The sequence below is a fragment of the Takifugu flavidus genome, chromosome 6, assembly GCF_003711565.1.
Source record: "Takifugu flavidus isolate HTHZ2018 chromosome 6, ASM371156v2, whole genome shotgun sequence".
In the NCBI taxonomy this organism is placed as follows: Eukaryota; Metazoa; Chordata; class Actinopteri; order Tetraodontiformes; family Tetraodontidae; genus Takifugu; species Takifugu flavidus.
The window spans coordinates 9,593,177-9,620,085 of record NC_079525.1 but is presented as its reverse complement, the minus strand read 5'-3'; the positions used below and the strand labels follow the sequence as shown (position 1 = coordinate 9,620,085).

The following is a 26,909-nucleotide window of genomic DNA, read 5'->3' as shown; positions in this document are numbered from 1 at the left end:
ACGGCAGCTCCTGACATGCTGGAGATAATGTTCCTCTTTTAGCCATGTAGTCACTCACAGCAGGAAAACTGAGGACTGGATCAGAATAATAATGATATAAAAACATCCATTTACAGAAACCACCATAATGCTGATGGTTAAACCAGAAAAGCTCAGGTCAGTCCAGCTCCTTTCTCAGGGAGGGTGGTGGGGGTTCAGAGTGAGCCAGTAAATGGAGACAAAAATTGAAGGAGCTTCAGTAATAAGCTCAAAATCAACACTGAAGGTCGCAACCATCTAATCAATACAGCATAAGGCCTGTGGCGCTTCAAACCCTGGGTCCCCCAGGCTCCAGCCTGTTTGGGTCTTTTGCCTTTAGGCTTCAGAAAACATCATGAACACAAGATTTAAAGCACCAGAGCTATTAAACATCAGGCAGAGAGCCTTCAAATGCCGTTTAATTCCTGAACATGTTCAGAACCACACAAAAATGTGTTCTAAAGGACATTTCATAAACCTTCTTAGACGAACCACAACAGTATAAGTGACACATGAAACAGAAAAAGGAGACAATGTCCTCATCCTTCATGAACACTGCAGCACACTAACCCGCTGTTGGGGTGAGACAAAGGGAACTGTACATTCTGGCAGAATTATTTAATTAAAATCACAAATATACACCTGAACAGTAAAAAGAAAAGGATAATCTGAATACAGAGAAGATGATAATAGAATAGAGCAGGAAAAGTACTCTGCATTATTCATGCCATGTTGTGAAACATGTCTTTTTGGTTGATACATTGCTCCAGTATGTTAAATACTTACATTCATTCATGGCACGGGAACGACATTGACACACTCATCTACCATCTCAAACAGGAAGTGATGGAGGCCGCTACAGCGAGCCACCTCGCCAGCGGTTTCCCCGCTGCTGCTGCGCAGCCCGAGCTTCAGGTGGCGTTGAGACAGTAGGAGCTCCAGCGTGTGAACAGAGTCTGCTTTAAAGAAACTGGTGTGAGAAGCAGCCAGGTGCAGGGGCGTAAGTCCTCCATTTGTCTGAGCATTTAGCTGGGCTCCATGTCTCAGTAGGAGGCTCGCCACAGCGACGCGACTCCAGCGGCAGGCGCTGTGAAGGGGCGTCCACCCATCGATGGTTTGCGGGTTGACCTTTGACCCAGCAGCAAGTAAAGCAGAAAGGGCATCCACGTGGCCGCCGTATGCGGCGCGGTGCAGCGGAGTGTAACCGTCATCATCGCAGCAGTTCACCAACGATGGACTCTCGGCTAACAGACGGTGAATAGTTGAAATCTAAAAGAAAATCACAGCCATACTCAAAGTCAAAACAAACCATTGCTAGTTAATTTTGATACTTTAGGTTGGATAAAATACCAAACTGCTACAATATTTTTGTTCTTTAGGGTAACTGTGTGCTTCTCCATGGAGTCAATTTGATGTTAGTTAAGGAGAGGGAGAGTTTTAGTCACTTAAGGGGCCAGTTGGGGGCCATGGGGCCACAGGGGAACCGTGGTGTTCTGCCAGGCCAGCATTAGGCTTAGTCCCTCTACTTTAACTCCCACCCCTGGGAGCCTTGGTTTGCTGAAACGAGTTGCATCTATTAAAGTCGGGGGGGAAGGGGGTGGCAAAAAGACATTTCTCTTCTCAAGCTCTGTCACAGCAGAACCCACAGCATAATCAGGGACTTCACCAACCCGCAGCACGGACTGTTCTGAGGCTCTGCAAGAGCAACATCCCAGATTCTATCTTCTGCTAAAAGGATTTATTAGTAGGTATCTATGCTAACACTGATGAGATTTCTACTTTTGTTCCATCTGTTCCTCTCTGAGTGGTCATTTTTAATGCATCAAAACTGCAATATTTCTATTTAAATTATTTTATTTACTTTTGTACTGTTTACAGAGCATCAAAAAAGTACTAAGTTTGCCCCAAACTGATTGCAATGAAAAGGTAAAACATCAATGACCTCTAGAGGTCATTCAGGACTGGTGGATACAAGTTCTGTGTAGTGACAGAGCTCAAAACAAACACAGAGACATTAAAAAACACACTTCAAACTAATGAGATGGATATATTTTGCTTTGTTTGTTTGTTCAAAGCAAAACCATGGTGGTTTGAATCTGTTTTTATGTCTTCATGGCATTTATGTTTTGAGCTGCCACTATGTGATGGACAATAAAGTTTTTTGAAACATGAATTACCTCGCAACATCCTCACAAGCAAACAAGGAGTGAAACTTCTTGGGAGTAAATGAGACCTATAAAACACAAACCATCGGCTGTGTGCAACATGAGCATCTGTAAAAGTTTCAGAAGGGCGACGAGGTAATGATCGTATCTGCCACCTTCACAAGAACGTCTCGTCTGTAAATGGAGGTACAGCTGAACTTGCTTTTGTCTCTACATTTCTCTCCCCAAAGGAACCATAGCAACCAGATGTGTTAAAAAACAGTGAAAACGTACAGAAGCTTACTGTATGTTGGATTCTCCACTCACGATTTCTTTGAGTTAGGTGGAATTGATTGGACAATTTTCAAGTGTTCAAGCTTTATCCATTTTATTTGTTTACTTTCTCTAAGACATTAACTTAATCAATATGCAATTAGCTTTTCTTGTCTACCGACTGTTGGAATTTGGCGGCATATAGGAGCAAAGTGCTTATTACTTAGTATGTAGAACACTCAATGTGTAAGCAGTGTAGGCACTGCAGGGCTGCGCAAGTGTCGTCTCACAGACAAAAGCCTCAGTCCCACCTTTTTAATTAAAATCAAATTACATCAGAAGCGGCACTGAATTTTAATGCAGAGAGTAAAGTAATGTAATCAGTCCCCTTTAAACTGAAAAGGACATGTCAGAGATTCCTCCTAGTTCTGTAGAACCACTGAGAGCTTAGATGTTTTGTTAGAATAAAAACATTCTTAAAGAGAAGCAAAGGGTTTTCCTGTTGTGAAGGCTTGGAACATGTTATTGACCAACGAGGGGGGAGGCAGAAGGTTGATGTCCTGGCTGGCTCCAACATTAACCCCAATTCAGGCTAGTCCCAACCATCCAAACTAACCCCCCTACCCTAACCTAACCTGTATGCTACCAGGAGACATTAATGTCTGCACCTATCCTTTTATAATCTATCTGTACATTTTTCATTTCTTAACAATGGCTAGTATTATTATTCTCTATCAACTTTTTATATAGTATCTGTTATACTCCAAGATTGACTCAGTGTGTTTTAAACAATGTAAATTAAAAGTTTTCTTCTGTTTTACCTAAAAAAATAAATAATTCCTACAAAAATACAGTATACGCAAACACATCGCAGAACAAAATAACGCTCCACTTACCCGATTGTGTTCAGCTGCCCACAGAATGAGCTCCTCTGGTTTGTCTTGAAGAGCCCCTTCTTTTTCTAGATACCATTCCTCACTGTGCAGCAACTCTTCCTCCTCAAACTCTTCCTCCTCTCCTTTGCTCCCAGACCACAGGCTGCTGGCCCCTCTGGGGATCAGGTGATCATGCGTATTCAGAAGCTCAAGCTGGTTGAAATCTTCAGGGAAATCCATCTTCTGTTATTTCTGCCAATTATATAAAATTTTCACACTGGAAATCCCTTAAATATGCCAGAAGAAATAATATAAAACTCCCTGGATGCATCACAACTGCTGGTCAGTGCAGCTGGTTGGAGTATTTGAGAGTAGCAGGAATAGATTTGCAAAACTGCTGCTTCATTCAAGGGGACAGCAAAAAGAGTTTTTACCCTGAATGGAGGCAGTTTTAACCTGACCTTCCCTAGCAACATTCAGTAATGTTCTTAAATTTGTTTGAACTACAAATGCAGGCGTATTTTTATCATCTTTGATCATTAAAAACACTGTGCCCCCACAGGTTTTGGGCTCACCTTTTCTGCAAATTCTGACCAGCGTTCCTATAAATTTGTGGAATAAATTTGCGAGCGAATCTTCTTCTTCTTCTTTTTATGGCGGTTTTCTACCCCGCGAACACTACCGCCCCCTCCTGATTTGGATTTAGGGCGTAAGCTTGTGCAGTTACAGTCAGAAAGATTTTTCCAGTTACAAAAAAACAAGATCCCCTATAATAATCCTGTGTTCTATAAATGCTTTAAAATTTCTTGACTTCCACCCTTTCTGAATTAAAAACTTCTTTTGCTCGGGCCAGTGCTGCCATCATCAATAATCGGTCCGCACCGTATCCTCCACGCTCGTCCTTCTCTTCTTCTTCTACAATGTTGTCATATAAACAGTGGATCTACTCGCTTCTGCCACCAAACGGACATTTTTAAACTACAAATTAAAGATAAATATAAACAAAATTAATAATTAAATAAGAAATTGATTCATAGGAAAAGAGACGTTGCTGCAATAATTCGCTGCGTTAGAAGAATAGGACTAACATAATTTAGAATCTCACAGTGTGGAAAATGGAAGTGTTACAGCAGCACAATATACCGTACATTCCAATATACACATCAATATAACACATATACAAGTTTTTGTGTTCTAGTGAGATCTCAGGTACTTGTACATCACCGGTGGAGAAGAGTGTTTGTGCCTACAGCAGAGCGCCACCTCATTGATCTGGAGGGTTGTGCTGCCACCAGTCCACAAAGACAATGCCTCAGTCCTTGTGGGCCTGTTCGGAGATACCAGAGAGAGACCAAACAGGCTGCACCCGATTCATGACGTCCCCCTTCCCCACCGACCCTATACAAACCAAACCTGTGCTGTCCCAAGCAACTGTTAAAACTGCGCCCTGACTCCCCAGAAACCAATGCACTGAAAAAATAACTGTAGTAGTATTTTCTTTTTGTACAGATGAATGTAGATTTCATCCTTTGGCATCTCTTTCTGTCTGTCTATGGATTGTTCACTATTTTTGTCTAGTCAGTAGTCTTGGTTGAGTTTTTCTTTTGACTCTTGCTATAACTCCTACAGTTCCAAACAAAGCAAACATGTGTGTTGGAACCTCCGAGTTTTTTTGTGAAATACTTCAAACTTGAAACGAACTGTGGCTCTTCTCTTTCTTCTAACAAGAAGGAATCACCCCCTTTAAAAAAAACCTAACTTGATTTTTGTGAGATTGGCTGAAATTTGAAATAAGAAGTTAAACTTGGGAAATCACATTACTGTCATCATAATCTGTGTGCGTTTTCTCTGATAGGACGGTCTCCTCTTAAGTCCAGGGTCCGTGTGTGTGTTTGCCCCCCTTCCCCAACACACACACACACACACACACACACACACACACACTCTCTCTCTCACACACACACACACACACACACACGCGCGCGCGCAACGATGCCCCCCCGCGGATATTCCTGGTTCTAAAAGCCTCCTGCCAGAGTCGCGCTCGGTAACCTGTTGCACGTTTCTTTGAGACAGGAATCACAGAGATCACAGCAGGGTTTTACAGGAGTGGAAGAGGAGAACAAGTAGAATCAAGTGAAATGCGAAGTGTTTGCGCACGGTTAAAGCTGTCCGCGCTGCTCTGGATTACTGGCAGCCTGGAAGCTGCGGGAGCAACAGATTGGTACCCGGTAAACGACTCCTCAACATCTTCAGCGGAGCGGTTGCAGAATGTTTCTGTGCACCAGGATAATCGCACTTCCGATGTCTTACTGATGGACTTTGACGACAGAATGCTGGAGCACTGGCGTTCTCTCGCCAGCCAGAAGCGCCAAGGCAGGGAGTCGCAGGACGGGGGTGTCAAGGCGCTGCTGGTGGCCGCTTACTCACTCATCATCGCTGTCTCCCTGTTTGGAAACGTCCTGGTGTGTCACGTAGTGCTGAAGAAAAAGCGCAGCCCGTCCGCCACCAGCCTGTTCATTATGAACCTTGCAGTGGCGGATATTTTCATCACGGTGCTGAACACCCCGTTCACTCTGGTACGATGACCTCTCACCAATTTGTGCGTTTTTTCTTTATGACTCTTCTTTACATAACTGATTAATGAGTTTGTCGTGGGGTCTAAAAAGTTGCACATCAGAGCACATCCAGAGGGATAAATATTCTGTCTGAATATAAACAAAGGAGATGGACGCGCACGCGCGCATACAGGGACTTACGTGCGTGCGTGTTCAGATGTTCATTTTGATGTACTAATCTTTAATATTTTTTAACAATATATTTAACATGTTTAGCTTCCAGATGTTATTTCGACGCTGGTGTGTGTGTGTGTGTGTGTGTGTGTGTGTGTGTGGTGTGTGTGTGTGTGTGTGTGTGTGTGTGTGTGTGTGTGTGTGTGTGTCGCCTCAGGTCCGGTTTGTGAACAGTACCTGGGTGTTTGGGAGGATAATGTGTCACATCAGTCGCTTCGTCCAGTACTGCTCGCTGCATGTCTCCACCCTGACGCTAACGGCAATCTCACTGGATAGACGACAGGTTTGTGATGAGCTGAAACGCCCCCACTTACAGACTCCAGATGTGCAGAAGCACAAGAAAAATGATGAGGAAGAATTCTTGAGGTGTTTGACCATGAGGTCCAAAGAAACAAACCTCCTATGTAAAAAAAACAAAAAACAAAAAAACAAGTTGACATTAATATAGAATAATTGTATCATAAAACCAAAACTAATTTCTCGGAATTTGCAAATTAACTAATCTTGAAAAATCTTTAACTCTTGAAAAATCTTGAAAACTCCTCTTTAACTCAAAAATCTGCCAGATTTAGCTTTAAATCTGGTACAGTAGCAGTATATCTGGACCTTGAAAGCTGTATCTGACTGACAGATGACGTGGCTGGCTGCAACCTTCAATCGATCTTTATCAACAATCTTTATTTATATAGTGTCTTTTACAATCAAAATTGTTTCAAGGCGCTTTCCAGAATCCCAGGGCCTAACCCCAGACAAGCAACAGTGGCAAGGAAAAACTCCCCTTTAACAGGAAGAAACCTTGAGCAGGACCAGGCTCATTGCTGATGGCCGGCTGGGTAGAGAGAGAGGAGAGGAGAGGAGAGGAGAGGAGAGGAGAGGAGAAGAGGAGAGGAGAGAGAGGAGAGGAGAGGAGAGGAAACCATGACCCAGTGGGGTAACAGAGGCCTGATTGAGTTGATTGAGCACAAGCAGTTCCGCAGCGTCATTTGGATTTGAACATTGAAGTTTGCAGTTTCTAACTAGATGTTCTTGGACTTGATGTCAGAGAAAGCTCAGTTTGGAGGTGATGCTCCTAGATAAATAGCCTGGAGCAGCATCTTCAGAGGCAGGTCAGTGTTTCATTAGACCTTATTGACACGAACACTAAAGTTCCTCAACATGTGATGTTTTTTCTCCTGCACTCCCCCTACTAGCACCACTGCTAACCATTTATGTCTTCAAAACCTGTGATTCTCATTTTAATTGATATTTTCAATAAAAAAAATTACTATAAATTTGAATGCTTATTGGATTTAAGCACATTAGGTGATGAGTACTTGTGTAGCTGTGCAGTTGTGAGGGAGACTGTGGTCCAAGAAGATCAACACTGCGTTCTTATCTAATTATTAGGCAGATTCTTTTCCTCTGGCAAAATCGGTCAAAAAAGAGATTTAAGTCTATTCATGTTTTGCACAATTGATAAATAAAGCTTTCTTGTCTTTTGTAACTCCTGAACAAATGGAGTACAGACTGTAAAACACTGAATAAAACTAAACTAAAAAACACTTGCTGCAAGATTATATAATATGGCACAGGACGAATATATGTGTATAGGTGCAAAAAAACAGCAATAACTATAAAATATATGATAATACCATATAACTAAATGAGCAAAGATGCTGGACAACCCAGTAAAATGATAAATCTATAAATACAGTTGACACTGAGCTGTTGTGAATGGGGGGATGTAACAAAATTATTGTCCAGATGCATAAAGCCCTGTGTGGACAGCGAGGATGATGAGATCCTTGGTTGGGCGACCGGACCAGTGTGCGAACGGGAAGGGATCCAGGGTGGGGGTGGGTAGACGAATGACTAGCTGTCTTCTTCAGGAGCAGAATGATGGTGGTGGCGGCCATGAGGCAGGTGAGGTCAACCGCCTAACTCAGGCAGGTCTTAAAGATGTTTTTGAAGACATCTGCACATTCTCCTGTGCAGTCGTAATCGTAAACAGTGAGGGATGTTGTCAGGACCCAGAGCTTTGCATTCTGTGCTGGTTGTCTGGAGGAGGGGGGTGCCTCTGTGCAGATGTGGGATCGAGAAAAAGGAGGTGGAGCTGTCACAGGTCTATGGAGGGGGCTTGTAGTCTGTGAAGTATCATACTCTGGAAAGTCAAAAATTATGAATATCCTTCCAGAGCAGGAAGAATCTAGTCAAAACATATCTGAAGACAGAATTTTCAAAGGTTCTGGACAGATGAGATGATGAGAGTGACTCTTGAAAACCAGGAGAGCTGAATGGAGAAAAGTACTTGTCCTACCTGACAACCCACATCAGTTTGCATCTCTGAGCTCTGGATGACTGAGCGTGTGGTGAGGAGAGACTCTCAAGAGGGTGAGATCTGCATCGGCCAAATCTTACTGCTCATTGATGAGGTCATTGAGGCTGACGCCTTTAATGTCTCGCCAGCTCCATTCAATCTATAGAATGTTTTTTCTTCATTGTGGACAAGAAGAAAGAGCTATATTATACTGTATGTACAACAGTTGTTTCTTCAGACCTAAAGAAACCTTGAAGATGTTACCTGTGGTATGAGCTTCTGCTGCACTCTGGCCAGTCAGTGTTGCACAGAGGAACACAATGATCAGGAAAATATTGATGTTTCGCTCTTGAGAGCACAAATCAATGGTACAAGAGATAAAAGATTAGGATATATAGATTATGTTAAAGTCAATATGCAGAGGGGCCCCTCAATTGAAAGCAACACATCTGATGGTGGTGGGCTCGGTCTTGTTGCTGGTGTGGCCTCACTCTCTTTTTCACTCTCTCATCTTTGCTTTTTCTAACACTCTTTTGGTGGTCTTTTCAGGTTGATGTTCTGTGTTCTTAATATTTACCTTCATTCATCATTAAAGTCATATTTAGCTCTGAAAAGGATGATGTACATATTGTTCCATACACAACTTTTAACAATGCATTATGGAATACAATGAGTGCACTAAATAGTGTACAGAATGTTGTACTCCCTACTTTGTGCACTATATAGGGAATGGGGCGAGTTTGGATGCAGCTTAGGGTTTAATTTAGCACAGTTTGGACTGTCTCTGTATTTACATCTTATTTATACTGTTTCTGTATTTACATCATATATACATCGCTTTATACATCTGTTCCCATGATTAAAGTATTTTCTGTAAATCTCAGGCACCATTTAGTGCAAAAGTAACATATTTTCCCCTCGCATTTCTTGTTTGTATGAACCTTTGATGGTGAGTGGATGATTCTGTTTAATGTTTAGTAAACTGACACCATTTGGAAAAAAAATAAAAATGAGTATGCTGATTACTATATATACAGTATATATATAACAGTAAAGCAAACTTTCCCACAAGGTTATATTACAACCATTTTGTTTTTTTTTGGTGGATTGACTGTGTGGTGATCAACATTTACCACCATGATTGTCTGAATGCTTACAGGTGATTTTACATCCTTTAAGACCTCGCATGACGCTTTCACAAGGTGGGCTTTGGGTCACTCTCATTTGGATCATGGCGAGCTGCTTCTCTCTCCCTCATGCAATCTACCAGAAACTGCTGACCTTCACCTACAGGTACAACCGTGCAATGTGTATTTTTCATTTTGACAAAGTTTGTTTGTCCAGAATTGTGAAGTAGCTTCTCTTTGGCTGAGACATATGGATGGCAGAGAGATCTGTGTCTTCATGGCAAAATTGACAAGACTCACTCAGTACTCAAGTGCAGAGTTTCGGGAAGTAACAGTCTTTATTTGAACTCAAGACGCCTCCAAGGAGGGATGAAACAGAAAAAACGACTAAACTAAAGAAATCCAAAAAAAAGGGGGCAAAGTCAATAAAAAACACTCTTTTACAAGGAACCAGAAAAACAAAGGCTGTGAAAGTTTCTAAGATTCTCGTGACTATGAAGGACAAGCTGGTGATCATGACAAAAGACACAATACACTCAATCTCAATCAGGACCAAGGGAGACACCTGACTATAAGCACATGGGGGGGTAATGGGGAACAGCTGGAAACAATCAGGAATCAGGGAAGACAATTGGACTGATGACACATAAGGAAGGGTGAGTGGCCTGAAACGAGAGGAGAGTTAGTTTCAAAATAAAACAGGAAGTCACAAAACCAACATGGAGACAGGACAAAAAAGGGCCAACTTAACCCACAGGTGTGACAAAAATTGCAAAGGGTTTATTAAATCAAAAGTTAATTTACATCTGACAACTCTGGATTAGATTTGCAAATGTTATTAAGCACAATTATTAGCAGATCACAGCACCACTTCTGCACCAGCAGGTTAGGCTCTTGCTAACTGTATTCATGCCTCATAATGGGTTAACCGAGCCAAATGGGGCGTCATCTACACAATTCTCACAGTGGGGAGCTCTGCAAAGTTTGCTCACATTGCTCAAGATGGGGTCCCCTCCACATATGTTCATATTGTGTGTTCGGCATATGGGAGGGGTCACCCTGATTACAGGGAATGACTAGGCTCTCCCTTAGAGATAGGGTGAGAAGCTCTGCCATCCGGGAGGAGCTCGGAGTAGAGCCGCTGCTCCTCCGTGTTGAGAGGAGCCAGATGAGGTGGCTTGGGCACCTAGTTAGGATGCCCCCTGGGTGACCCAGGACACGTTGGAGAGACTATGTCTCTCGACTGGTCTGGGAATGCCTGGGGATCCCCCCGGATGAGCTGGAAGAAGTAGCTGGGGAGAGCGAAGTCTGGGCTTCTCTTCTTAGGCTGCTGCCCCTGCGACCTGACCCCGGATAAGCGGTAGAGGATGGATGGATGGATGGAAAAACAAACATTTTGGGAAATGATCTTCGACATTGCATCTTTTTCTGGACCTGTGTGTGTTTATGCTACTTGTGTATTTGGACTGACCTAATTAAGTAGAAAGAAAGTTTTTATTTCAGTTTTTCTCCTATGAAATGAGCCTAATCCATATTCCTTCCCACTTTTGTCCACACCAGCAAGGAAAAGGAGCGCAGCTTGTGTGTCCCAGACTTTCCAGAACCATCAGATGTCTACTGGCAGTACATTGACCTCTTGACCTTCATACTTCTTTACATGCTGCCTCTCCTCATCATCACTGCCTCATACACTACAGTTGCCTGCCGACTGTGGCGTCACAACTCCATCGGCGACACAACAACCGCTCAGTACGCAGCCCAGAGGAAAAAGCGAAGGCGAACATTAACCATGTTACTCCTGGTTGTTGGGGTTTTCGCCATCTGCTGGTTCCCGCTCAACTGCTACGTGGTCCTGCTGTCCAGTCACACCATTCAGTCCTCTAATGCTCTCTACTTCTGTTTTCACTGGCTGGCTATGAGCTCCACCTGCTACAACCCATTTATCTACTGCTGTCTGAATCCCACCTTCCGTCAGGAGCTGAGGCTCCTCTTTGACATGTGTTGGAGGAAGAATGCTGTGATTAAACTGGAGCCGGACCTTCGCCCTGTTGCAGCTTGCAGTCCGTGCCACAGGGTCGCCTGGCCTGATACCCATGAAAGCTCAAGGCCAAGGTGTGTGCTATCCCAGTCAGGAAACTCATCCTCAAAACAGAGGCAGGCCTCATCCAGTCAATGCCACAACAGTAAGGATGCGCACGTGCTCTTCACTGCTGGGCATGTCCTCACAGGCAGAACTGACATACTCTCAGTGGAGCCCATCGTTGCCATAAGCTGACACAATACTGACATGATGAGACCAGATGTTGTTTTTTGGTATTCTGAGCTTGGTGCTCACCACGAGCAAGAGCTCTCTTGTTTTGTTATCCCACTAATCAAAAATAAATAAAAGCCATACCAAGGATTTTGTGGCAAATTTAAACAATTTATTATGGTAATTTCAACATCTGGTTTAGCAACAGGGATTAGAGAAATGACCTTGGAACCAAAAGTCACAGGTTCGACCACTGACCCACATGGTTGCTGCTCACTAGCCCTTCGGGATGGGTTAAACGCAGTGAAATGACCACAATGTGCATATCTGTATATTTACAGGTTAGGAGTCTTCACACTGTGAGAGGCAACCATGTCATCCCCAGTATCTTATGTCAAAACTACTGTTGCTGTTCCTGTCGTTGCTGTGAATCTCCAAAAAGAAAGATTTCTCTTAGGTGTTGGCTTCCTTTTTAATTAACATTCTGCACTTTTTAAAACGTGGTGATGACAGACCAAATATGATATATCAAGACTGGTGTACGGCATTTCCTTCAGTGGCCATTTTTTGTTCATCAGCTGTAAAATTTGAAGGGCTAACCTCAGGTACATTCAAATATTATACATTAACGGCTCATAGTTCTTTCGTGAATAAAATTTTATAGCGTAAATAGTACCATAAAGTCTGCAAAGCAACCTTTTCTATTGCAGTTTTTATCTGACATAGTGAAGACATGTGAAGTATTCTTATAGAAAGAAACAAACAAACCAACTGCAATAATACTGTAATAGTTTCCACTATTAAAAATATTGTGTGAGAATATTGTAGTTCTGCGTTTGTGAATGTGTTGTGTCCCAGACAAAAGAAATGTTTTTAAAAGAACGTCTTTGTGCACGTCTTGTGAAAAACTGGTGAAATTTGCTTGGCTTCAAACAGGCGGTGCCAATATGTTATTGTAATTGTGGTTCCAATAATAAATGTATTTAGACAGCAAATGATCTTGATTCAGTCTTATCTTTTGTGATGCCACCAACAAAAATAAGACATCTGTATATTTTTAGCCCGTTGTTCAATAAAATAGGAGTCTACCTTAATTCTGATGCTATCATCCATCCATCCAAATTCATTGTACCCTGTAGCTTCACTACATGTAACTTGCCTATACCTACACACAGCAGATTATTGGCCAGTACACAACCCGCAAGGACCTATATATATAAAGTGATTCTAACTGACCACTTTGTTGGCATAAGACACTCCTTAACACCACAGTGCCTGTATAAACTGTAGAAGAGTGGGTTGGTTAGGTCTGATCTTTGGAACATTTTCTCTTCGAAAGCTCAGTTTGTGCAGTTTCTGTTATCTATAAGATGATAGACAGATGATGATGTCAGGCAGACATTAAGATGAAAAGATGAGCATGCCAAATAAGGTTTCAATGTTGAACTATCATTAAATCAGAAAACATTCCATAATAATGCTTAAAAAATGAATCAGTTTAGTTATGTTTGCATTTTTTTCTCATTTTCCCTTCAATTTTCTGAACACACCTGATGCTAACATGTCCAAAAGTGTTTTATAAATAATTCCACACTGATTTTGCAGCTACTTTGCCTTGATGAGCAAAGGCCACATTCCTCTGGCACATATTTGTTTAACCACCTCCTAGTCTGCACAGGAGAAGTCACACAAAGGCAGCAGCAGCAGTTCACTTCCCTCAGCGGGAGGTCGGACATGTAGGACACCAGCCAGTCTGTGTTTAGCTGTCCCAAACATAGAACACTAACCTTGGACATAATAGAATCCTCAAGTTTCTTGGTGCCTCCTCAGCACTGCTGTCAGGCAATCTGATGCTTCTCTCTCTAAATATGGGTCACAGTCCTGATGTCATCCTGGATGCCAGTCTTCACGTCACATTTAGAGCTGTGTATGATCATCAGGTCTTAGTGCCCTGCCTCCTTAGGTGGGTCCGGCAGAGCTCAGCTCCCTCTGCAGGGCCTTGATGGTGGCGTCTTTGGAATCCAAAATGTCCTAAAATCAGGAAAACCTCCTGTGAGTTTGTGTTGTTATTGGGAAGAGTTAGCCAAACTGAAACTGGAACCTGGAGTTTCTGGGTGGCGTTGGCAGCTGTGGTCGGATCCAGGTTGGCGGTGGAGAGCACTGCGTACAGCTGCGCTTCTCTCTTCTGCACAGTTTTCTTCAGTTCTGATACCTTCTTGTGCTCCAGCTCCAGGATGGTGTATGTCTGTGTCCTCAGTAGCTTGTCACGCTCTCGTTCCAGCTGCAGGAATGTTCAGGTCAACATCTGGAAGCTGCACCAGCGACGCAGGTGTCACCTTACCTCCCAGCAGCACTGCCGCAGCAGCTCGTGCTCCACCTTCTGGTCTCTCAGCTCTTTTTCCACCTGTCTGCCACGTACATTTCTTACCTGTTGGAATGACAGCAGCAGAGTCTGCTATGTGGGTTAAAGTCAAATGATTTTGTTCAGCAAATCTGAAATTAGCAATTCTGCCAACGTACCTTCATCCTGGCCTTCTCCTTCCTAGACTGTTCTGCCTGCTCCTGAGCTTGAATGAGTTTGTGTTCAGCTTTCTGCACAGCTTCACGCAGGCGTCTGTTCTCCTGCTCAGCTGCTGCAAGTTCTCTGCCAGCTTGTGTCTGAACCATGGTGGCCTCTGCCAGCTCCCTCTGACAAACCAACTAAGGCTCACACATCAGTGCCTTCAAAAATGTGCTTTCACAACTAATGAAGCTAAAAACTTTAAATGTGTTCAGTGAGGAGAAAACTGAAAACCATGTTTGAAATGTTCAACAGTAACTTTGAGGTGATTTCTGCGGATATTTGACCATCTCAGCAGGAACATTAAAAAACCTTTAAAGAACATCTAACTAAATGAAGCTGTCCTGAACTCATACAGACGTGCGTTCACCTTCAGAAGTTTCTGATCCTCTAGGAGCTTCCTCTGAACAGCAGAGTAGTACTCCTCAGCCTCTCTGTGGGCTCGGCCGTGCTCCTCTTCCAGGGTCACCATCTGAGTTTTCATCTCCTCATCCAGTTTTTTTATCTCAGTCTGTCGCTGCTTCCCTTCTGCCTCCAGCACTGACTGCAGGTTTTTGAGATATTTCTCCTCCGTTTCTGTCCAGACAACAGGAGGAGGAGTGTTTCCACAGTTTTGGAGCTTCAGATTTGTTGACTCACCTTTGATTCTCCTGTCATAGCTGCTGGCCAGGTCCATTAACTCCACCTGGTGCTTCTGTGGAGAAGAAGAATAGAACTGGTAAACAAATAGGAAGTGACCTTTGGGGAGGGAGAAGCTGAAGCTGCTCTCACCAGCTGGAGCTCTCTAAAGGAGTTCTGGGTGTGTTGTTCTTTCTCTCTCTGGTTGGCATTCAGGCTGTGACTGTCCCTCCGAAGGCCAAGCTCTACCTCCATGTTCCGGTTCTGGACCAGCATGGCTGTAGCCACACCCTCCATCTTCATCTCAGCCGTGGCATTGTGTTGCTCAGATAGCACGTTCTTCAGCTTCTGCTTGAACTCCTGAACAGCAAAGATCCAGTGAAACGCCTGTGGCTCCTTCATGAGCAAAGTTTATCTGGACATTTAAAGTGAATTTATTCTGCACGTTCTCCAAACCTCTGACTGAATTTGCATCCGATCAACTTAAAAAACTTAGTGTTTCCTCACGGTGATCTCCACTCGTTGGCGGTCTTGTTCATCCTCCCTCTCCTTCTGTCGGTTCCTCAGTTCATCCTTTGCCTTCTCCAGGCTCCTCTTGGAGATTTCACAGAATTTCTGGATCTTGTCTCTCTCCTGCTGGAAGAAAGTCTTCTCCTCACATACTCTGACCAGGTCCTCTCGGAGGCGAAAGATGTCCTCCTCCAGCTGGAACACAGGCACACACACACACACACACACACACACACACACACACACACACACACACACACACACACACACATATTAAATTATGCCACAGCCTGCCATAGCTAAGCTGATGATAGCGTTGTTGGCATTGTTCCGTGGCTGCTTTCACCTGATCTTTGGTCATGCCTGCTGTCGACAAACCATCAACCACCTGTGAAGTTTTCCCCTTCTTGACCTTTTTTTCACTTGCTTTTGGTGTCTGTTCAGAAAAAAAAAGCATGCGATGATCATGAATTGAAGCTTTATTTGCTGACTTGGCTTATTGTTTCCATATAGGATCTCTAGCATCCAGATCTGTCTTCTGTTAAGGTCCAGCATAGTCTGGTGGGATGTTATAGAAACTGGAAGACAGGTCTTCTCATCAGAGAAGCTTTTTCACTTCTTCAGACTCTAATGTCTCTGGAATGAGTCAAGTTACCTTAGTGGCTGATAAACTTCATATCTCACCTTGGTTTTGGATTTTGTTTCCATCATTGCTTCCTGGCTAAAGTTAAGACTCATACTATGCAACTCATTTGAGCTTTGATCATAAAAATCAAAGGCCAAAGCCCCATCGAAATGTTTATTTTAGATAAGGTGAACCTCACCAAGGCCTTTCCCATTAATTCCTATAGATGTGCTGTGACCTGTCCAATGTTATCCTAAGAGGCCTCATCACATTTTTGAGCTCTATTCAAGCGGCCACAGGTCCAACTTACTTCCACCTAAAAACATTGATCTACGATTGAATCTAACATAAATCCACTGGGCTGTAACGCACCTATACCACTAAATGTTTCTGTGGAGAGTTGGGATCAGTTTGAGGCACAGAATCTTTCGCAATGACCTTCAGCACAAGTCAATGGGAGGAGCTAGAGCACGGAGTCATGTGACCACCAGGGCTGGAAAAATGCTTCAGGTGTTTAGACAATAAATCATAACTGTCTCATAAAGTCCGAGAAACAGAAACATTGAAGATTACAGTATCTAAATTACAATTATTTTCTGCTCATGTTGGACTTTGTTAAAAACACGTTCTCTATCTCTGTTCCTGATGAGACTGAATGAGCTCCCGGTGCTGCTGAACAACATGAGTTGAAATGATTTTGTGAATGCTGAATGTTGTGGAACAGACTCCTAATAAGAGCCTCTCGCCACATTTGAGAGGGTAAAGGGGTGTCTGGGACCCAACTGCAGATGCTGCCACTCACAACAATATGAGTGAAGGTTAATTAATTATTAAGGTTATTATAGGTTATAGGGAATTAAGGTTAATATAAGGAACACAATGTTCATTAAAAAAATAAAAAAACCCTCATTGTAAAATGGATCAAGATGAGAACGACTATTTGTCAGCCTTAGAGCATCACTCCTGGGGGCAACAGTGGTGCTGACATTACCCACTTTTAAAAATCTAAACAAATGATTTCCATGTTTATGAATGGATGTAACATTGTCTTGCAGGTATTCCCTGGCTTTATTTCATTGCCCTTAAATTTTGAGGTGAGAGGAGGCAGATTCATGAACTCTGTGACCACTGCTCATTCACAGCTGAGTAAACATGTGTTTTCAAATCTTTTAGAACTTCAAGAATGTTGATAACTAGCTTTCACCAATATCAAAGAGTACAAAGGGGGAAAAAGTCAAAGGGGATGTTAGAGCTGCTGTCCCCATCGGTGCTATGACAGAGGTAAAATCATGTGTCAGCAGTAATTCTATTAGGCATGTTGGAAACCAAAAATGCCAGTTTACGTGCTAGTACACACAGACAGAGAGAGAGACAGGCAGGCAGGTAGACAGACAGGAAGGCAGACAGACAGGAAGGTGGACGGACGGATGGACGGACAAACAGACAGACAGAGGTCCAGTGCACTTAATTCATGTGGTTGCTGGAGCAGCTTTGTGTTGTGCTCCAGGCTTTGATGAAAAACAAGTGAACAACTCTTCTGTTTGAAATGCAGATCATATGCAGGAGCTCATATTTCATTCCGTATGATCTTAGTAGTTTAGCCAGACTCATAACTTCAAAATACAACTGCAAGTAGCTTTTTCCCTGCAAATCTTTAAAGGTAAAGGTTTCTCATTTCCAGACTTTTCATTTAGAGGCCATGTACAGTTAAATTCACACGAGTATGTTAGAGAATTATTTGCTTTCTGTCATCTAAAACTAGGAAAGCTGAGAGAGCAACCAACCCTGGGCAGCAGCGCTTCTTGGCCAACACATTGAACCACACTGGGTTAGTGCTGAAAGGGTGGAACTAGACTCAATATGTTTGAGTACACTAATTAGTGAGAAAGTAATCATCCCCATGTGATGGCTGCCATTTACTTTATGCATTCTGCATTTGCACCATTTGTTTTTCTTCATTAATGTAAATTGATTTGTTCTCACTTGATTTCCTGCTTGCTTCTTTGTCTATTGTTGAGATGTGCCAGTGTGATATCATCCCACTTAAGCTGCTGACGGAGGTTTCTGTCATAGCTCTACGTGTCCACACGGTTGAATGTCATGTTTCCCCAAATGGAAGGACATCTTCCAGTATGTGGGTCAAGGATTGAGACTTGGAGCCCTTTGTTCCACTTCAAAAAATGCTGCAGGTCCTATATGTCACCTTTGCAGTGAATTATACAATTTGATGACAGATATTGTTTTAGGTATTAAAAATATTACTTAATCTGCATTACTTTAATAAAAATTTCTTTACTGCTACTGTCACACTAAAACATAGAACATCACAAGTGGAACAATGCGGAAAGCAGATTGAGACACAATATTTCCTTTTGCAATATCTGGGTGATGAACAAAAGATATGCAATTTAAAAGGCAGGTCACACTAACTCCTGGGGCAAAGCACGGAACAATCCGCTCTCTATCAATTTCTTTATATTAACACATTCTTTAAAACATGGAACCGTATTATCATAAATGTGAACATCAAACTTCTATTTGACTGATAGAGTTGCTACAAAAGAGCCTGTAGTCAGTCTGTGTTATAATATAACTACTGGGTTCCTGGACGAGGAGCTTCCCTGGGTGAAGTTTGCATGTTTTCCCACACCTGCATCCAGGTACTACTGCATTACAAAGATATGCATTAGGGGTATACATACATTGGCAAATCTGAACTCATCTGACGAATGGATGTGAATGGTTGTCTGTCCTATACATTATGGTTAGCCCTGTGATGAGTTGGATTTTAAAAAGTTGCATTTAAAAAGTCTTAACAGAAACAAATCAGCAAAAATTTTATTTTGTGAAACATTTTTGGAGCAATACTTTTCTCTGACCTTGGATAACTTGGATAACTTTTCTCTGAACAATGTCAAAAAGGCTTTTTTTCTCTTTTATTGTACATTTAGGGCTGAAGTCTATATCAGCTGCTGCCAAACAACAGACAGGAGTATGCTGTGGGCAGCATTCTGGTCCAGCAGAAGGAAAAAACAGTCAGGTCTTTTTTTTTTTAGCCCTGACACACAGCAGAGGGCCACGGACCTTATCCTCCTGGAGCACTCCCCCACAGAATACCATGAGAGACACAGTCCAACACCTTTTCCAGGTCAGCAACATGTGGACTGGTTCTGCAAACTCCTATGAACCCTCAAACACCCTGTGGACGGTATAGAGCTGGCTAGTGCTCCACGACTGGCACGGAAACCCCATAGTTCCTTGTGAACCCGGGGTGCAAATATTGGCCAAATTCTCCTCCCCCCGTGTCCTAGCGTAGACCTTCCTGTGGAAGCTGACAAGTGTGATCCCCTGCAGTTGGAACACACTCTCTGGGCCTCAGAGTTGCCACTGTCTTGATTTGCTTCTCCAGAGGCACTGTCCAAAAGCCATCATTTGACGCTGCAGAGGTATGTCAACCAACCAACCTCCCTCTTGAGGCACCAGTTTGCCAGTATTGTTTCGACCAATCTGTAGTCCTTCTCCTTGGCCTCATCGATGTCCTCCCAGACTCCAGCTTTTTCCTCCAGGATGGCCCAGGCTTCAGTTAGCTTGGCCAGGAGGCAGGCCACATCATTCACAAACCTCTGTTATTTTAAAAGACTGTAAATACAGCTCAAACAGTGTTCAGCATTTACTTCACTGTTTGGTCTCTGAAATCGATACATGCTTGTTTTGGCAGATGAGTAAAGACTAAATTGAACCTATGTGAGTGCTGGGATAAAATCACACACCATATTTCCATTTATGATAATGCTTATTAAACCAATCTCAGGGACACAAATTACACTTTTTGGGTGTACATTTTTTACATGAAAAGATAAAGGTTTCAGATTTTTGGCCTGTTTTGATGTGACGTCAAACCGGTTGTTGCGTAAAGAGAACGACACAGACTTCCGCATCTGCGCAGATTGGCGCGCACAGAAAGACCCTGGTCTGTCTTCACACAGAAGCTGTAAGAAGTCTACTCAAAGGTAACTAAAACATATTTTGTTTCCTCCCACTGTGTTAACATGGTCACATACCAGAGTTTGTCACACACTATTGACAGATCGGTAGCACAGCCACTGTTCTTTTCTGCGCACTACTCATTATTATGCTAACCGGTGAAAGCAAGCTAATGTGGCTAATGCTAACAAGTTGTAGTCAACTGCCACCTTCCTGAGCTAACGTCAGCTATTGTTTTACAGCTGGAAACGCGCTTCCTCTGCATTCAAACATTTCCCATTCATCTAAACTCTAGCCCGAGTTAAAAGCAGTATATATTTTTGTACGGTTATATGAAGTGAAATGAAGTAAACAGCTGAAATGATGAACAAGTCTTTTATTGATCACCGTGTCTTTTGTCTCCGTAAACGTATCTTCCATTTAATCACAATCTTCTTTGATCTTCGCTTTATGTGCTATATTATTCATGACATATGGTTGTATTCCTTTCGGACTTTTTATGTCCGATTAAACGACAGAAACTGAAAATCAACAGTAAACGGAATGCACCTTCTAAAGACTGGTTTTAGGCGGTAATAACTACTGAACAAATTCTCGAGTAGTATAAGTAGTTGAGAATTTGTTCAGTATAAGCTAGTTAGGACGCTACTCAGGTAAGTAAAGAGGCCTCATTCTTCTGACACTGAGACATGTACTTTTGTCTAATCTTATGTGAAGTCATTTTATTTAAATTTTGTTTTGCACTTGTACACCACCATAAATGAATGAAATATTAAAATTTGACTGAAGTCAACATCTAAGGTGTTCCAGATAAGCAGCCTTCGCTATGACGCAATTTAAAGTTGTTTTATGCAGATAGCCCGTCATTACAGGGCCTGGTATGCCCGTCCTCGCTTTAGTAGAAAAAATATGCATAAAGGAAGCAGATAAAAGGCTTAGAGTTGAAGGCCTTTTCGTATATTCTCTTCTAATGCCAGCAGCATCTAGAGGCCAGGAAGACTACAGTGCGTTTGCTATACAGTCAGGGTCAAACATGTTTTGGAATTACTTTGAATGGATATTAATTTTCGCAGTGTCTGCTAGCTCCATTTATTTGATTCTAAATTGCACAGACCAGAATGTTATGAAGAGTGAGCACAATAGCAATTGATTACAAAGTCCCTCAGCATGAAAATAAACTTGCAAAGAGCAAAATTCATTGTTCTGCCTTCATTGTTGATATCTGCATGGAAATGTGAGCAGTCAGCAGTTTTTGTACAAATGTGGCTGCACAGGCAAGAATAGTACTGTTGGAACATGATAAAGCATCCACACATCAGTCACAGGGATCAGAAAAATATTTAAGATAATGTTTTATTGGCAAATTATATAAACTCTCTTAATTAAAATTTTTGAAAAGGGGATTCTGTTATCACTTTACAAACAAAGTCATAACTATTTTAGGGTTGCCACTTGGGGGCATAGCTTTGCACAGTGGTTATAATAAGAAAATAGAAATTTATTACTGCAACATTATTTGCAAACATGGTGACATGTTCAATCCCCATGTCCCCTGTTTTATATGTTTAGCTGCATGTGGTAAGAGGTCAGTGGTTTCTTCTCACTTGCTTCCTTCTGGCAAAGGGTTTTTTCCTCCCACTGGCATGTTTTGGGGGTAGGTTCTGTATGGTGCCAGAAGAAAGCCATTGTATGAATAAAATTTATTTGTCTGTGTTGTTTTTGATTGTGTCAGTTCTTAGGAGTCCATCACCAACACTAAAGCTGAATAAGCACAGATTTGACGTGACCAAAGGAAGTGGTACGTCATACGGGGAGTTGTCACCTGATATCACCATGAGTTATAAACCCATAGCTCCTGCACCAACCGGCTCCAACCACACACCACCAGGTCAAAGAATTGCAAATGTAGAAATTGACTGTCTGTGTTCCAATGTTGCTAATTTTAAACTGAGGCCAAAGGAACAAAAACCTCAATATTAAGAAATCTACCATTCAAATGAGGGTGTTTTCATTGAGGTGTGTTCTGTTTATCCAGGCTCTTCTGTGCCCTCTCCGTCTTTACCCTCATCATCAAACTTTAGACCTGCATTCAGCGATTTTGGACCCCCCTCCATGGGTTTTGTTCAGGTGTGTATACTGTGCCTAAAGCTTGTTATTTTAAATTGTAGATGCTAAAGACGCCTCCAGCAGATGTTATGTGATTATTGGTGTGTTAGTGAAAATGATCAACTGCTTGGTTGGTGATGACAGGAGTGGTACACAGATTTAAAGATTAGAATTTGTTCAGAAAAACTGTTGAGGAAACCAGTCAGATGTGGATCAGTCATTCCTGATGAACCCTTGTATTGTCATCCTCATCCAAAAGTCTTTGCTGTGGCAGGTTGTGACAGATCTCTCTTGTTTCCACCCCAAACTTTGTTTCTATACAAAGCCTGTCAAGGTCTCGCAAGGTTCCACCTATAGCGAACTTCTGTCTGTTATTGAGGAAATGAGTCGGGAGATACGGCCCACTTACGCCGGCAGCAAGAGTGCGATGGAGAGGCTAAAGAGAGGTAAACTTCATCTCTTTAGTGCTGCCACTTTTTACTGAAGACTTTATTAAATGCACGTGAAAATGGCTTGTTGACAAGCAACAGCAGCACATCAGTGTGGCATTATATACGTTTCTGCTCTTGACCCTCCTTGGTTGGATTTAAATGGGCTTAAAGAATGAATGAATGAATGCGGCATTTCTGTCTCCCTGCACCTTGTCTGTTATTCAGGTATCATCCATGCACGTGCACTGGTCAGGGAGTGTCTTGCAGAGACGGAAAGAAGCGCCCGCACATAACCCTTTGGAAAGATCTCCTTCACCCTTCATTTTCTCCCGTATAAAACAGGCCCACATCTAGATCGTCCATTCAACAGCTCCTCCATCTTTCCTCCCAAGACTTTTATACATGCATTATATGCGTCGTTTCCACTTTTTTCCTTGGTTCAGCCACAAACTTTCTGAATCTTACAGCAGGCTATTGCTAAGAAGTTTTATATCTATTTTGAAATAAGGTCTTTGTCCTCTGCTCAACGTACCAGCCTTTTGATGATGGCACCTGATCAAAGACTTTGACTTTCCAGCCTGTGCCCCGTTTCTCTTTTGACCACTAAGCTGCTAATTTTTTTGACCATCCCCATTTTCAGATTTTATAGTATAAATGCACATTAGACATTTGTCATCACAAGAATTTCCGACATCTCTGTGAATTTTAGTATAGAAATTTTGTAAACCAGATTTTTTGAATTTCGGTATGTATGTCTTAATTAAATAACAGGGAAAAAAACATTGTGACTTATTTGTGGCACATGAATTGTAGGTTGTAATGGAATTGGTGTCACACCTGTTGTGTTTGAATGTATTAAGTAAATATAGCCTCAGGGTCAATGCTTACCTGCTTCCTTTTGAAGGACAATGTGTGACAACAGTCAGAATACATTGAAATCTGAGGATATACATGTTTATTTGCAATTACATTATCACAAATGCAACATTTCCATTCAGCCTCATATGAAAAATTCAATTAAGCGTGATAACGACAAATGTTGTACATTGCATACATCTATACAAACGTAAGGTACAGTAATATAATGATACAATAAAGAAATAACATGGGACAGCATACATTAAGTATGTGTAACACAATGATTGTCATCTTGGAAGAGTGAAAGAGTGAGTCTCAGGATGATGAGGAAGCCTCTGATGGTCCAACACAGATGATTACAACCTGATGTAACCAATGCAAGACCAAAAATGAACATTACAGGGTTTTTTCTTCCACTCTGAAATGGGACCATAACAACATATCAGGAGATAAAGCTTTTCTCTACTGGTCCCAAATTGAAAAGAAATAAAATCTCTGCAGCAAGTACTTTTCTTTTTAAAATGCTAGTTCTGATTTTTTTTTGGTTGGTTTTTTAGACAAAAGAAAAGTGAATTCTAGGGGGAGAGTGTTTGGCTTGGGTGTGTAAATGCAACACTAGAAAAGTTAATGTTTGTTTCCTCCAACTGTTGAAATTGGCAGGCATCTTCCAGGCTGTGGCGACATTCACCCCTGTGGGAAATCAAAGGTCAGACACCCAAATGTTTATAATGGTCGTTACTGTGGAACATTTTTTGCAGGACTTACTGTCATGGCAGTGGCAGATGGTGCTCTAAAAAGGCCTTTATATCGATCCTTTTCCTCTTTGTCTTTGATGCGGATCTTCTCCTCCATGATCCTGAGCTCCTTGGCAACAGACGGTTCCAGAGAAGGTTCAAGCTCCAGCACCTTTGCAAAATCTGCTCGGGCCTCTCTCTCATTCCAGACTGCAGCATGGGCCTTGGCCCGCTTGTATAAGGCCTTTACATTATCTGTGGCACAAAATGGAGTTTCTTCAAATGGTACAAGAATACTGGTGATTGGAATTCTTGATGAACCCAAGCCCAAATAGTTCAGGTTTATTCCCACGTTTTGGGTAAATGAAGATTAATTTATATTTCAACAAAGTCGTGTCAGAGCGACTTTAGCTATGGATTTTGAAACCATTCTGAAGAAGCAATGGGATAGTTTCATCTTACCGTCGTATTTAAAGAGCAAAGAGGTGCAGTGCTCGATGACTTCGTAGTACTGGCCTTGGAGTAACTTGCACTGGCAGTAGTTGAGAAGCAGCGGTGTGATCATATGGTCTAATTTTAACCATGCCTCATCTCCGGGATGTTCCTGAGGATTTAGGTTTAGGTTTAATAAAAGTTTAACAAAAAGTGCAGCCAATGCAACCAAAGGTAATAATCTGAAGTGGGTGTTGGGTCAAATAGATAGTGGTCATTAACTATGTCCTCACCTTCATCTGTAGATTTTTAAGGCAAGCGATGCCATTATAGTATTTCTCCATGGCATCATTGACTCGGCCTTGTTTAAAAAGTACGTTGCCCTCCTCGTGGATCTGAGGTACCAGCTCCAGTTTCTCTTTATCGTTCATGGCCCACACATCAAGTTGGAATGATCCTGGTGGCAGAGCCTAGAAAATAATTCCAAAGGTCAGTGGCACCTCTAGCTTGTGGAATGATATTTATTATGAGGACACTACACCTGTTAAACCCTTGATGGCTGAATTTAAATACAATTATTTTTATTTTTTTTAAAAAGTGGTGCTTTTGCTTTCAAGCAGCTTCTCAATTAAGTGAAAATGGTTAATATGAATCCAGCACATGGAGTAAATATAATGAATCAAATGTAGCAATGATGCAGCTTGGTCACAACAGAAATTAATGAACAAGATGCCATAAATCATAGCGAACAGAAACAAACCAGCTTTACATGAGAATACTGTATACTGTCTTGAAGGCATTCTGAAATAAATAAAGTGGTTAACAGGGCCGTAAAAGGAAGAAAAACTGTGCCATTATTTATGAGACAATTTTAGTGTACCTTCAGTCATCCAGGTCATAGACCTTCAGGGGGTGGTAACTAGATGTCTATGCTCCTGTCAGATTCATTTTTCGCCTCTCATTTAAAAGGCTTGTGAGGTGAAAAAAAACCTTTTAGATGAGATGACCATTAACCTTGAGCGACGCTGTGTCAATCTTTAGGTTAAGAAGAAATGGATCTTGTGCAACCTGCTGATATCAAGCTGACTTTCTCTTGCCTACTCACCTCCAACAGCTCAATGGTAAAAACAAGAGGCTGTGGATTTGCCTGTAGTTCATCCAGGTCCTTGTGCCCAAGAGAGTGATGAGAGTGGATCTGTGCAATGCCACAGCAATGCCTCTGACCTTCCAGGGGATCCTTACCAGCACTGATGTTTCTCAGTGACTGGGACACTAGTGGATATAGTGCTGTATGCTGAGTGGTGAAAAAAAATATTAATACAAAAAAGAACATTCCCAAAATTCAATAGAACTTAATTGACCAGTTCAATAACCTTGGTGTCGCAGGTAAATTCGGAAACTTCTCCTGGTCTCATGGTGACGACCACTCTCTCCCACACAGCAAGTTTAAACTTTTTGCCCAAAATGAGCTCCATGGGTTTACTGTGGTTTCCCATCTTCCTGGAGTCATCCAACACTTTGCCATCACAACGACTGGTGCGGTAGTGGAACACCACCTTATCGAGCACACGATGCACATGATATATATATATACAGTAACTACAGCATGTACCATGTATATTATATACATTAAATACTAGTGTAGTTTTACAGTTATTCGACAGGACACCGCGATGGATAAGTGACTGACGTGTCAAGCAACCAATCAGCATTCAGAATCAAATCCTGTCCCACCCCCTCCTCTCTGTACATTAGATGAAAAATAAGAGAAAGAACAAAACTAGGATAAGAAGGTTGCCAGACAAAAGCTAGAATGAAATAAACACAAAGGCAACAGAGCTACTTAGCTGTAAGATACGTTTGCAAGCCAAATCCATTCGACGAATAAATGTAGCTATGTGTTAGCTCAGATAGCCGATAGTTAGCTGCAGCTAGCATTTCGAAACATGCTTCGTCGACTTTCTTTACTCAGTTCAGACTGATGCACGCTAATCCTCTAAAATATATAGCTGTACCTTAGTTCCAGTTGCAAATGTTGGCAACTCGGCTTTGCCTGGACTGATCAATTTCTTTCTTATTCCTTCTTCAAGAAGCTTGCGAGCCTCCTCCTCCATCTTTCACCAAGTCGGGTTCCGATAAATGACGATTATTGCCGAAGCTCATCTTTCGTGAGTCGTCACAGCGCCCTCCCATCCCAGGAAGTTCACTGTGTGACACCAGCAGAAAAATGGAACTGGTCTGTGGAACACCAATTATTTTGGAAAATAATTTACGT

The 26,909-nt window shown here is 42.1% G+C and overlaps 5 protein-coding genes across 7 annotated transcripts; 2 read left to right on the top strand and 3 right to left on the bottom strand.

Moving 5' to 3' along the window:
• Positions 1-421: 421 nt before the first annotated feature.
• ankrd49 (ankyrin repeat domain 49) lies at positions 422-4,222 on the bottom strand. 2 transcript variants are annotated; one of them, XM_057036529.1, is made up of 3 exons: positions 3,886-4,221; positions 3,332-3,562; positions 422-1,287 (listed from the first exon to the last, which is right to left on the bottom strand). In XM_057036529.1, exons 2-3 carry the CDS (start codon positions 3,548-3,550, stop codon positions 811-813), a joined length of 696 nt encoding a protein of 231 aa, XP_056892509.1. In that variant the 5' UTR covers positions 3,551-3,562; positions 3,886-4,221; the 3' UTR covers positions 422-810. The 2 variants fall into 2 exon arrangements, with proteins under 2 accessions (XP_056892509.1, XP_056892510.1); XM_057036530.1 differs by having other exon boundaries at positions 3,332-4,222.
• Positions 4,223-5,293: 1,071 nt separating this feature from the next.
• On the top strand, positions 5,294-12,774 carry gpr83 (G protein-coupled receptor 83). Of its 2 annotated transcripts, XM_057036617.1 has the most exons (4): positions 5,294-5,889; positions 6,260-6,385; positions 9,558-9,691; positions 11,086-12,774. In XM_057036617.1, the coding sequence occupies exons 1-4, from the start codon at positions 5,452-5,454 to the stop codon at positions 11,798-11,800; spliced, it is 1,413 nt and encodes a 470-aa protein (XP_056892597.1). In that variant the 5' UTR covers positions 5,294-5,451; the 3' UTR covers positions 11,801-12,774. The 2 variants fall into 2 exon arrangements, with proteins under 2 accessions (XP_056892597.1, XP_056892598.1); XM_057036618.1 differs by lacking the exon at positions 6,260-6,385.
• Positions 12,775-12,837: 63 nt separating this feature from the next.
• On the bottom strand, positions 12,838-16,172 carry LOC130526944 (dynein regulatory complex subunit 4-like). Its single transcript, XM_057034935.1, has 10 exons — positions 16,149-16,172; positions 15,811-15,900; positions 15,462-15,659; positions 15,108-15,314; positions 14,976-15,030; positions 14,707-14,912; positions 14,297-14,464; positions 14,118-14,204; positions 13,878-14,057; positions 12,838-13,807 (listed from the first exon to the last, which is right to left on the bottom strand). The coding sequence occupies exons 1-10, from the start codon at positions 16,170-16,172 to the stop codon at positions 13,736-13,738; spliced, it is 1,287 nt and encodes a 428-aa protein (XP_056890915.1). The 3' UTR covers positions 12,838-13,735.
• Positions 16,173-20,003: 3,831 nt separating this feature from the next.
• cdk2ap2 (cyclin dependent kinase 2 associated protein 2) lies at positions 20,004-23,497 on the top strand. The gene is made up of 5 exons (XM_057036232.1): positions 20,004-20,099; positions 21,806-21,961; positions 22,109-22,200; positions 22,505-22,625; positions 22,836-23,497. The coding sequence occupies exons 2-5, from the start codon at positions 21,907-21,909 to the stop codon at positions 22,901-22,903; spliced, it is 336 nt and encodes a 111-aa protein (XP_056892212.1). The 5' UTR covers positions 20,004-20,099; positions 21,806-21,906; the 3' UTR covers positions 22,904-23,497.
• A 51-nt stretch (positions 23,498-23,548) lies between these two features.
• Positions 23,549-26,808, bottom strand: aip (aryl hydrocarbon receptor interacting protein). Its single transcript, XM_057036228.1, has 7 exons — positions 26,650-26,808; positions 26,008-26,190; positions 25,740-25,928; positions 24,928-25,104; positions 24,665-24,806; positions 24,234-24,457; positions 23,549-24,158 (listed from the first exon to the last, which is right to left on the bottom strand). The coding sequence occupies exons 1-7, from the start codon at positions 26,746-26,748 to the stop codon at positions 24,153-24,155; spliced, it is 1,020 nt and encodes a 339-aa protein (XP_056892208.1). The 5' UTR covers positions 26,749-26,808; the 3' UTR covers positions 23,549-24,152.
• Positions 26,809-26,909: the final 101 nt, after the last annotated feature.